General features: G+C 41.2%; 1 protein-coding gene across 1 annotated transcript in view; it reads right to left on the bottom strand.

The window, feature by feature from the left end:
• Window positions 1-13,147, bottom strand: part of PIGU (phosphatidylinositol glycan anchor biosynthesis class U) — a 93,484-nt gene that overhangs the window by 25,296 nt on the left and 55,041 nt on the right. Inside the window, exons 8-9 of the mRNA XM_069548374.1 lie at window positions 3,505-3,659; window positions 507-650 (exon numbers count right to left, since the gene is read on the bottom strand). Coding sequence (XP_069404475.1) covers window positions 507-650; window positions 3,505-3,659 — 299 coding nt within the window. The remainder of the gene's footprint in view (window positions 1-506; window positions 651-3,504; window positions 3,660-13,147) is intronic.

Below are 13,147 nucleotides of genomic sequence, written 5' to 3' on the forward strand. Positions count from 1 at the left end.
TTTTTCCAAGGATATCGTCCCCACCTCAGTCCAGCTCTTGTCTAAAACAGTGACTGGGGAGGTGGGAGGGAGGTTCAATAGTGAGGGCACATATGTATTCCCATGGCTGATTAATGTTGATGTATGGCAGAAACCAATACAATATCATAAAGCAAATACCTTTCAATTAAAATATATTTTTTAAATGAAAAAATACACAGAATAAAATAAATTGTGATATATACACACACAAACACACAAATAAAACAGTGACTGGGCTCAGCGGCAATGTGGGTTCAAGTACCCCAAAGTGAGGCCAGGGGGCATATGGGGCTCCAAAGCACTGCCCCTTATAGCTGGCACCTTGTGTGTCACTCTCCTGCAGGGTACAGTCACTGAAGCAACTCAGGGTGAGGTTCCCTGGGCAGAAATGCCTCAACCCAACAGCAGATGCTCCGAGTGAGAAGGACATCTGTAAAGCTACAAATGACTCTGGGGACAAAAACTCAGTAGGTCCAACCACTTACTTTAGCTTTATAGCTAAGGGGATGGTGTAGAAGAAGACGTTGATCTGAAACACACACACAAAGAAGAGGCTGAAGTGCTCAAACATCTCTGCAAAAAAGTACCAGAAGAGGCCAATGTTCGGGGTGAGATCTGGAACAGAAAGTCTGGAATGAAGAAAACAAAGGGAGAGAAAAAACACAGCCAAGTTAGAAACAACCTCCTTTGACCTGCTTTTCTCCTGAAGGTTTTGGTCACTGTTGGGTAGTCAAGGAAGACTCTATCTCCACAGAGATCAGGATGTGAGGGGCTCTCTGGGCACCCCAGATATAGGTAATTAACAAAAACAAGGGGCAGAGACTCAGAGAAAAATAACCCATAAAAAGGATCACCTGAGCCAAACTCTGGCATGCAGCAGAGATCTAAAACAAGGCAGGGATTCATGCTAGAAATCAAAAGACCAGCCCCTTCTTTTCCTGCCCCAGATACATACGCTCAAAACCAGGAGATACCTAGCACTGTCGCAAAAGACAAATGGGTTTGAAATATGTTCCTCTAACCTATTTTGAGCATTCTAAGGATTTGTCTAGGGGAAAAACTCAAAGATCCTGTTACTGCCCATTCTTTCTCCAGATGCATACAGCAGGAGCCAGAAGACTGAGTTCCTCACACAGAAGTGAGACTTCCAGGGGTCCAAGGAGCCACTGCCAGGCTCTAGCAATGATCCCAGACCCTCCTGGAGAAATGGGGTTTAACTGGAAAACTTTTTGTCTTGGTGATATCAGATAAAGATGGGTTACAATTCTGGCTGTTCCAAAAATCTTACATAACATTAAAAACATACATATGGGGCTGACACGGAAGTCAGTTCAGTTTTAAAAGCACAAGGGAAGCATGGACAGGAAGACAGAGGCCATGGTTCACGGTCAGCTTTCAGACAAGACCATGGCTCATGGTCAGATTTCACTGAAGAAGGCCTCCACCCAGGCAAGTCTTTGCTTCTTGCTGTAACTATATTTCCTTTTCTGTGAAATGAGGGAAAGAACACAATCTGTGCACCAGCAGAAAACTAGGAAGTTTTTCACCAAGCATTGCAAACTCTTATAGGAGGCAGAGGATGAGAAGCTGAAGGTTAAGTCACTGTTAGGCTCAGCCAGGATTTAACACAAATAAGCAGCTCAGAATCCCAAAGGGAAGCCAACCACAGACCCCCTTCCCACCCTGGTGGGGTAAAGTGTCCATGACCCTCTGAGCTGTGAGTTCCTTCAGGCCTAGGCAGGTATCCCCCTCAGCAGACCACAGAGAAGTGAAGTGAAGTAAAGTCGCTCAGTCGTGTCCAACTCTTTGAGACCCCATGGACTGTAGCCTACCAGGCTTCTCTGTCCATGGGATTCTCCAGGCAAGAGTACTGGAGTGGGTTGCCATTTCCTTCTCCAGGGGATCTTCCCAACCTAGGGATCGAACCCAGGTGTCCCGCATTGCAGGCAGACGCTTTAACCTCTGAGCCACCAGAGGATATTTGGAAATATTTGCAGAATTCATCTTGCAAACCCATTTTGATTTTCTCTATAAGTTTGACATATGGAAAGTGTTAAGTCACTCAGTCATGTCCAACTTTCTGTGACCCTATGGACTGCAGCCCACCCCTCCTCTATCCATGGAATTCTCCAGGCAAGAATATTGGGGTGGTATTCTTCTCCAGGGGATCTTCCCAATCCAGAGATCAAACCTAGGTCTCCTACTTTGCAGGTGGATTTTTTACCATCTGAGCCACCAGGGAAGTCCCTTGACATATGGAACGTGGCTTTAAAACTGTTGGAGACCCTTTTGCAATAGAGGAATAAATATATCCATTCCTGTTTGAGACTGAATCGAAACCTTCTAGTTCAAGGCTGATAAGTGCTTTGGATGTTCCCAGACAGTGTTCTTTAATTGACTTAGATCAAACCAGTGGTTCTTGAAGTGTGTTCCTCAGATTGGCAGCATCATACCACCTGAAAATTTATATATATAGATATGCGAATTCTGGGGTACTAATGAGAGGGTAACAGGCAGGAAGGCCAGGGGTCTCCAAACAAAGGAAATAGGCTGCAAGTGTCAGACAAGTTTTTATTTCTCTCTTAAGCAGCAGGAGGAAACAAACTACAAGTGTCAGCTTTTTTCCCTTCTCCATACAAAATTAAAAGGAAGTTTCTCTTAAAATTGTGTTGCCATGACGACACTTGGTTCCACCTGAACTTAACTTTTCTCAAACCTTGAGCTAACCAATGCATTTTTCTTATGGAAATGTTTTTCTTAAGCTATGTTAATGAACTATGTATTTACCCTAGACTCTGTCTTCAAGTTGGTTCTGCCTAAGACTCAGAACCAACTTGACAAACCAGTATGTTTTACTCATAAAATTGTTCTCCTAATCTATGTTAATGAATCTATATATTTACTTGGAAACCTGTCTTTCTACAGGATTCATGTCAATCGTGTTATGGCCCAGGATGACTCACCTAGTGCCAATGTTATCTCAGAATGGATGTTGTGGGTGAAGGGCCTGGTGCCACTCTGAGTTTTGAGACATCTCCTTTCTCTAATTAACAGCTTGCTGATAGGTATATAACATACTGCTAAAGGCTAGCAGGGGGGCACTCTTTCTGCCCCCTTCTGACGTCTATGTCAGAAGCTTTCTCTATCTCTTTTATACTTTAATAAAACTTTATTACACAAAAGCTCTGAGCGATCAAGCCTCATCACTGGCCCCGGATTGAATTCCTCTCCTCTGGAGGCCAAGAATCCTGACATCTTTCACGGCTCAGCAACAACCTTTCACTTACCCCAGACTTACTTAATCAGAATCTATGGAGGTGGGGCCCAGCAACCTGGGTGTTCAAGCCCTGCAGCGATTCTGGTGCACACCAATGTGAGGACCACTGCTCTAGATGTGGCCTCTGCTTGGTCTCCCTCTGATTCCAGATGGAGCTGTAAAAACTAAATCAGCTTCCAGAGTTTTCTAATGGAGGCATTACTTACATGAAGCCATAGACTGCAGGGATGAAATCCCAGGAACTGAGAAGGAAGAAGGAGAGGCAAACGACTACCACTAGACTTCCAATATACATCATGGCATACTCCCAAGAGAAGATCCAAAAGGCTTTGCTCTTCACTTTCACAGGTATGTACTGCCGCTAGGAGAGAAGGCAGAATGGTATACTTAAGGATCTTAAAGACAAAAAGCAGTTATGAGTCAACTTTAAGATCCTTCCAGCAAAAAAACACAGGATACAGAATAGGTGAAAAACCTAAGGACTGAAAAGATATGTTAGGTAAAGTGAAAATGTTAGTCACTCAGTCATGTCTGACTCTTTGCAACCCCATGGACTGTAGTCTGCCAGGCTCCTCTGTCGATGGAATTCTCCAGGCAAGAATACTGGAGTGGGTAGCCATTCCCTTCTCCTGGGGATCTTCCTGAAACTGGGGTTGAACCCAGGTTTCCCAACTTGCAGCCAGATTCTTTACCTTCTTGAGCCTAGGTAAACACTAACCAAAAGAAAATCAATTTGGCTATTGTTACCAAATAAGATAGACTTTAACATAAAAAGTATTTTAGAGATAAAGATGTTCTATCATTATAAAAGTGTCATCAGAAAGATATTACAGTTCTAAACTTGTACGTACCTAATAACACAATCTCAAAATATATAGAACAAACATGGACAGAGTTACAGAGGAAAAATATACAGATCTACCATCAGTGGATAACTGGTAAATCTAATAGACAAAAATCATAGTGAAATAGAAATATGAATAGCATACTTCATGAACTTGTTCACCTAAGATCTTACCAAACAAATTTATAATTCCATACACTGAGTCATATTTATAGTATTCTATTTATCAGAAGCAAGTCACTGGTTTTGATCTTACTCAAAAGGATTGTGTACTCTGCATATAATTGTGCGGTCATGACAAACTCTGGGCTGGAAGAAGCACAAGCTGGAATCAAGATTGCCAGGAGAAATATCAATAACCTCAGATATGCAGATGATACCACCCTTATGGCACAAAGTGAAGAAGAACTCAAAAGCCTCTTGGTGAAAGTGAAAGAGGAGAGTGAAAAAGTTGGCTTAAAGCTCAACATTCAGAAAACGAAGATCACGGCATCTGGTCTCATCACTTCATGGCAAACAGATGGGGAAACAGTGGAAACAGTGTCAGACTTTATTTTGGGGGGCTCCAAAATCATTGCAGATGGTGACTGCAGCCATGAAATTAAAAGATGCTTACTCCTTGGAAGAAAAGTTATGACCAACCTAGATAGCATATTCAAAAGCAGAGACATTACTTTGCCAACAAAGGTCCGTCTAGTCAAGGCTATAGTTTTTCCAGTGGTCATGAATACATGTGAGAGATGAACTGTGAAGAAAGCTGAGTGCTGAAGAATTGATGCTTTTGAACTATGGTGTTGGAGAAGACTCTTGAGAGTCCCTTGGACTGCAAGGAGATCCAACCAGTCCATTCTGAAGGAGATCAGTCCTAGGTGTTCTTTGGAAGGAATGATGCTAAAGCTGAAACTCTAGTACTTTGGCCACCTCATGCGAAGAGTTGACTCATTGGAAAAGACTCTGATGCTGGGAGGGATTGAGGGCAGGAGGAAAAGGGGACGACAGAGGATGAGATGGCTGGATGGCATCATGGACTCGATGGACGTGAGTTTGAGTGAACTCCAGGAGTTGGTGATGGACAGGGAGGCCTGGCGTGCTGCGATTCATGGGGTCGCAGAGTCGGACACAACTGAGTGACTGAACTGAACTGAACTGAAAGGGATTGTGATTAACATTAGTATGTAGAGATCATGGAGGCCACATTAAGATTATGTCCACCACAGTTGATTTAACACCTGAAAAATCAATTAATGTAACATCCCATACTAACAGATTAATATAACCAAATCAATTACATTTCTATATACTTTAACAAGTAATTCAAAATTGAAATTAAGCAGACAATTCCATTCATTATAGTGTAAGAGAGAAAAAACACTTTAAAAATAAAATTAACAAATATAAGTACAAGGTATGCACACTATAAAATATGCAATATATGAACTATAAAATATTTCTGATGGACATTAAGATCCAAATAAATAAAGAGGTATTAAAAAATACATTTATATAAAACAGCATGTTTGGAGAATTCACATTCATTTAAAACATTTTGCTGCTGCTATAGCTGCTGAGTCACTTCAGTCGTATCTGACTCTGTGCGACCCCATAGACGGCAGCCCACCAGGCTCCCCTGTCCCCGGGATTCTCCAGGCAAGAACAATGGAGTGGGTTGCTATTTCCTTCTACAATGCATGAAAGTGGAAAGTGAAAGTGAAGTGACTCAGTCGTGTCCGACTCTTAGCAACCCCACGGACTGCAGCCTACCAGGCTCCTCCGTCCATAGGATTTTCCAGGCAAGAGTACTGGAGTGGGGTGCCATTGCCTTCTCCATAAAACATTTTGGGGGATTAGTAAAAACCGACCAGAGGGACTTCCCTGGTGGTCCAATGGTTAAGAATCCACCTTGCAATGCAGGTTCAATCCCTGGTCACGGAGCTAAGATTCCACAGAGCATCTAAGCCCAAGCACTGCAACTACTGAGCCTGTTAGTCACAAGTAGAGAGTCCATGTGCTGCAATGAAAGATCCTGCACAACACAACAAAGGTCCCACATGCCACAACTAAGACCTGACACAGCTTAAAAAAAAAATGACCACATACCTTAATCAGGCCCCAAAGCAATATCAATAAACTTTAAATAAAGAATCTGTTCCATACAGACCCCATTCTCTGACCATAATGTAACTGGTCAAAATCATTAATAAAAAGATAAAAACACATTAGGAAAAATTTAAACACTTTTGTAAATAACTGAGGAGTCAAAGAAGGAATGATAATAGAAAGCTTTGATATTAGAAATTAATGGTTATGAAAATATCTTATGCAGGTAAAACAGTACTCTGAGGGAAACACAACCATATAAACTTTGTGTGTGTGTGTGGTTGCACAGCGTGGCTTATGAGATCTCAGTTCCTTGACCAGGGATTGAACCTGTGCCCCCCTGCAGTGGAAGCATGAAGTCCTAGCCACTGGACCACCAGGGAAATCTCCATATAAACTTATATTTGAATACAAGGCTGAAAATAAACAAACATCCATTTTAAGATTTTAGAAAAAGAACAGAATAAACTTCAAAAGAAGGAAGGAAATAATAAAGGTAAGAGTAGAATCTGTGGAAACAGAAACAAAGTTAAGACACAGGCATACTTCATTTTCTTTATTGCACTTCGGCTTACTGCACTTCATAGGTTTCACAGATACTGTTCATCACAAACTGAAGGTCTATGGCAACCCTTATCCAAAAGCATTTGCTCACTTTGTGTCTCTCTGTCACATTCAGCAATTCTTGCAACATTTCAAACTTTTTCATCATTATTATGCTTGTTATGGAGATCTGTGATCAGGGGTCTTTGATGTTACTATTGTAACTGTCTAGGTGAACAAGATGCCCTCTAAGTGTTCAAGTCAAAGGAAGCATTGCACATTTCTTACTTAAAATCAAAAGTGAAAGTCGCTCAGTCGTGTCCGACACTTTGCGATCCACGGACCGTATAGTCCATGGAATTCTCTAGGCCAGAATACTAAAGTGGGTAGCCTTTCCCTTCCCCATGGGATCTTCCCAACCCAGGGATTGAACCCAGGGATTGAACCCAGGTCTCCCGCACTGCAGGCAGATTCTTTACCAGCAGAGCCACAATCAAAAGGTACAAATAATTAAGGAAGGTACATCAAAAGCTGCGATAGGGTGAAAGCTAGGCCTTTCACCAATTAGCCAAGCTGTGTATCCAAAGGTAAAGTTCTTGAAAGGAATGAAAAGCACTACTCCAGTGAATACATGAATGATAAGAATGCAAAACAGCCTTCTTGCTGATGTGGAGACCAGCCACAACATTGCCTTAAGCCAAAGCGTCATCCAGAGCAAGGCCCAACTCTCTTTAATTCTACGAAGGCTGAGAGAGGAGACAAACCTGTAGAAGAAAAGTTTGAAGCTAGCAGAGAGTGGTTGATGAAGTTTAAGAAGAGAGGTCCATCTCTGTAACACAGAAGTGCAAGGTGAAGCCATAAGTGTTGATGTAGACGCTCCAATAAGTCATCCAGAAGATCTACCTAAGAGAATTAATGAAGGTGGCTACACTGAACCACAGATTTTCAATGTAGACAAAACAGACTTACACTGCAGGAAGATGCCACCTAGGACATTCACAGTTAGAGAGGAGAAGTCAATGCCTTGCTCCAAAGCTTCAAAGATCAGGCCAGCTCTCTCATTAGGGGCTAACGCAGCTGGTGACTAAGTTGAAGCCAATGGTCATCTACCATTCCTCAAATCCTAGGGCCCTTAGAAATGATTCTAAATTGACTTTGCAAACACTCTTTCTACAAATGGAAACACAAAGACTGGGTGACAGCACATCTACTGAATATTTTAAGCCTACTTAAAATGTTGAGACTTACTGCTCAGAAGAAAAAAAAGGTTTCCTTTCAAAATATTACTGCTCATTGACAATGTACCTGGTCATCCAAGAGCTCTGACAGAGATGAACAATGAGATTAATGTTCTTTTCATGCCTGCTAACACACATGCATGGGGCTTTCCTGGTAGTTGGTAAAGAATCTGCTTGCAATGCAGGAGATCCTGGTTCGATTCCTGGGTTGGGAAGATCCACTGGAGAAGGGATAGGCTACTCACTCCAGTATCCTTGGGCTTCCCTGGTGGCTCAACCAGTAATGAATCTGCCTGCAATGCGGGAGACCTGGATTGGGAAGATCCCCTGGAGAAGGGAATGGCTACCCACTCCAGTATTCTGGCCTGGAGAATTTCTTGGACGTATAGTCCATGGGGTTGCAAAGAGATGGACACGACTGAGTGACTGTCACTTTCACCACACATTCATTTTGCATCCCATGGATCAAGGAGTCATCTCAACTTTCAAATCTTATTATATAAGAAATACATTATGGGGGCTTCCCTGGCGACTCAGTGGCAAAGAACCTGCCTGCCAATGCAGAAGACGCATGGATTCAATCTCTGGTCCCGGAAGACGCCACATGCCATGAAGCAACTGATCCCATGCGCCACAACTGCTGAGCCTGTCCTCCAGAGCCCAGGAGCTGCAACCACTGAAGCCTGCACACCTAGAGCCTGCAGAGGCTCTAGGTGAAGAGAAGAAGCCTGAGCACCCAATAAGAAGCCTGAGTACCACAATTAGAGAGAGATCCGCTAGCTGCAACTAGAGAAAAATCCACATAGCAATGAAGACCCAGCATAGCCAAAAATTAAAATAAGTAACTAAAATCACTTAAAAAAAAAAAAAGAAAAACCCTTTGTAAGTCTATAACTGCCACAGATAGTGACTCCTCTTTTGGATCTGGGCAAAGTGAATTGAAAACCATCTAGAAAGGATTCTAGATCAGTAAGAATATTCAAGATTCATGGGGAGGTCAAAATATTAAAATTGATAGGCGTCTGGAAGAAGCTGACTCCAACCTTCATGGAGGACTTAGAGGCCTTCAGGTCTTCAGTAGAGAAAGTAACTGCAGAGGTGGTAGAAACAGCATGACAACTAGAAGTGGAGCCTGAAGATGGGACTGAATTGCTGCAATCTCATGATAAAACTTGATCAGATGAGGAGTTGTTTCTCATGGATGAGCAAAGAAAGTGGTTTCTCGAGACTGAATCTACTCCTGGTGATGATGCCGTAAAGAATATTGAAATGACAATAAAGACTTAGAATATTATATAAACTTAGTTGATACAGCAGTAGCAAGGTTTGAGAGGACTGACTCCAATTTTGAAAGAAGTTCTACTGTGGATAAAACGTTATCAAACAACATTGCATGCTACAAAGTAATTGCTTGTGAAAGTACTAGTCAACTGATGTTTGTTGGCAAATTCCATTTGTTGTCTCGTTTTAAGAAACTGTCAATTCAACCCCAGCTTCAGCAACCATAACCCTGATCAGTCTGCAGCCATCAACATCTTACATAGTAAAAAGATTGATTCACTGAAGGCTCAGATGATGGTTTGCATATTTTAGCAATAAAGATTTCTTCTTTTGGCCCATGCCGCAGCCTGTGGGATCTTAGTTTCCTGACCAGGGATCGAACCTGGGCCCTCTGCAATGGAAGCATGGAATCTTAACCACTGGACAGCCAGGGAAATATCAATGAAGTATTTTTAAATTAAGATATGTACATATTTTTAGATATGCTATTGTACTCTTAATAGACTACAGATAGTATAAACGTAACTTTTATTATATCCCAGAAAACCAAAAAATTCATGTAATTTGATATATTGTGATATCTACCTTCCTGCATTTGTCTGAAACCAAACCTGAAACATCTAAGGACTCAAGAAGCCAAAAGTCAGCTCTTAGAAATGACTAATGAGACTGATAAGTCTCTGATAAGATAGACCAAAGAAAAGAAACAACAAATAAACAATATAGGAATGTAAAAGGAGACATATCTATGGCTGCACCAGGATTAATAAATATTAAAAAGTATGCTAATAACAGGCACTTCCCTGGAGGCACAGTGGATAAGAATCCACTTGCCAATGCAGGGGACATGGGTTTGATCCCTCGTCCAGGAAGATTCCACATTCCGCGGAGCAACTAAACCCGTGTGCTACAGCTACTGAGCCCATACTCTAGAGCCTGCGCTCCACAACAAAAGAAGCCACCGCAATGAGAAGCCCAAGCACCACCTCAATAAAGAGTAGCCCCCTCTCCCTGCAACTAGAGGAAGACTGCGCAGCAATGAAGACCCAGCGCAGCCAAAAATAATAAATAAAAATTATTTTAAAAGTATGCCAAGGGGTATTTAAAAACAGGCAAAATAGACACAGTCTATGGAAATATAAATAATTCAAATGGTTCACTTAATATGCTGGTATTATTAAAAAAATTAAAAGGTAGCAATAAAGGAAATGACAGTGACCCTTGACTAGATCTTGAACCCACTTCTCCCCCAAAATGCTGTAAGTCATGAATAAACGGGGGAATTTGAATGTATACATTAGATAATATTAATCTTTGAAAGCTAATCTTGGATGTGCTAATAGTACTATGATTACATAGAAGAATGTTCTAGTTCTTAAGAGTTAGTTGTTGACTGAGTACTTAGGACTGATATGTCTTGTTTGTAACTTTCCTGCAAACAGGTCAGGAAAAAAAAAAAACAAAAGGAAAAGAAATCTGTACATCTACAAAGAGTTATACAAATGGTAACTAGAGAATTCAAAACTAAAGGGTCTTTATTACACTGTCTTACAAATTTCCTGAAAGCATGAAATAAAAAATTGGGGGAAAAAAAAAAACAATTCAAGAGGAAATTGAATATTTGAATGGTCCTATAACCATTTAAGAAAATGAATCAGCAATGAAATTTTTTCCCATTAAAAAAAAAGAGCAGGCCAAGCCAGTTTTACAGGAAAATTCTACCAACATTCAAGAAGCAGGTGATTCTAATCTTACATTAACACTTTCACAGCAAATATAACCTTGCTACTAAAATCAACTACCAACACAAAAGCAAAAATGCTAAGTGCAATATTGTCTAATTCAGCAACACATGAAAACGACTACCATAAAGTTGTATTATGACTAGGTTGGGTTTATTACAAAAATTTAAGGTTAGTTAAGGTAAGGAAAGCTATTGATAGTGTATCACAAACAGCTTAAATAACTAAGATCAGTATCTAGTTACATGCAACAACTACTCATGATAAAAATAACAAACAAGGTAATTCAGTCAAGTTAGCAGGGTATACAACTAACATACAAACAGACATGATAATCATTTTGTAATGAATAGAAATATCGAATCACTATGCTGTGGGCCAGGGACTAACATAGTGTTGTAGGTCAATTATACTTCACAAACAAACAAACAAAAAAACCCATAGCAAAAGAGATCAGATTTGTGGTCACCAGAGTGGGGAATAGGGAAGGGAGAACTGGATGAAGATAGTCAAAAGGTACAAACTTCCAGTTATAAGATAAATAAGTCCTGGGGATGTAATGTACAACATGATAAAAATATAATTAACACTGCTGGATGTTGTATAAGAAAGTTGTTAAGGGAGTAAATCCTAAAAGTTATCATCACAAGGGAAAAAAAGTTTTTTCTTTTGTATCTGTATACATTACATAATAATGTAATGGTAATCATTTCATAATGTATGCAATTCAATCTCTGTATGTATACCTTAAACATATGGTGCTACACATTTAACTACTTCAAGCATGCAATTCAGTGGCCATTTTGGTTATTACTCATAGGTTCTTGACAATTGTCTTGAAAAAAGTTTCAGGTGTGTAAGGGTTAGCTCCTCCTCTAGGATCTCACCACAAAGAAAGCAAGTTTCAGCCTAGATTCTGGCACCCTTAGCAACATTTATTAAATAAATATCCATTAGCAAGCAAGCACACAACAGTTCACACAAACTACTGTAGAAGGCTGATTAAGTCCCAGCTCTCCTCCTATCAGTTGTTCCAATCACCACTTGTAAGGAAGGTTCACTCAAGGCAGAAGTGACAATATCCCAGAGATAAAATCACTGCAGATGGTGACTGCAGCCATGAAATTAAAAGATGCTTACTCCTTGGAAGAAAAGTTATGACCAACCTAGATAGTATATTCAAAAGCAGAGACATTACTTTGCCAACTAAGGTCCGTCTAGTCAAGGCTATGGTTTCTCCTGTGGTCATGTATGGATGTGAGAGTTGGACTGTGAAGAAGGCTGAGCGCCGAAGAATTGATGCTTTTGAACTGTGGTGTTGGAGAAGACTCTTGAGAGTCCCTTGGACTGCAAGGAGATCCAACCAGTCCATTGTGAAGGAGATCAACCCTGGGATTTCTTTGGAAGGAATGATGCTAAAGCTGAAGCTCCAGTACTTTGGCCACCTCATGCGAAGAGTTGACTCATTGGAAAAGACTCTGATGCTGGGAGGGAAAGGGGACGGGAGAAGAAGAGGACGACAGAGGATGAGATGGCTGGATGGCATCACTGACTCGATGGACGTGAGTCTGAGTGAACTCTGGGAGATGGTGATGGACAGGGAGGCATGGGGTGCTATGATTCATGCGGTCGCAAAGAGTCGGACACGACTGAGCGACTGAACTGAACTGAACTGAACTGAAGGTTCTGTTGCCCTTAGGGTCGCATTCAGTTCAGTTATGATGGTGTGATCACTCATCTAGAGCCAGACATCCTGGAATGTGAAGTCAAGTAGGCCTTAGAAACCATCACTACGAACAAAGTTAGTGGAGGTGATGGAATTCCAGTTGAGCTGTTTCAAATCCTGAAAGATGATGCTGTGAAAGTGCTGCACTCAATATGCCAGCAAGTCTGGAAAACTCAGCAGTGGCCACAGGACTGGAAAAGGTCAGTTTTCATTCCAATTCCAAAGAAAGGCAATGCCCATGAATGCTCAAACTACTGCACAATTGCACTCATCTCACATGCTAGTAAAGTAACGCTCAAAATTCTCCAAGCCAGGCTTCAGCAATACATGAACAGTGAACTTCCTGATGTCGAAGATGGTTTTAGAAAAGGCAGAGGA

Source organism: Ovis canadensis, chromosome 13, assembly GCF_042477335.2.
Source record: "Ovis canadensis isolate MfBH-ARS-UI-01 breed Bighorn chromosome 13, ARS-UI_OviCan_v2, whole genome shotgun sequence".
NCBI classification, from domain to species: domain Eukaryota; kingdom Metazoa; phylum Chordata; class Mammalia; order Artiodactyla; family Bovidae; genus Ovis; species Ovis canadensis.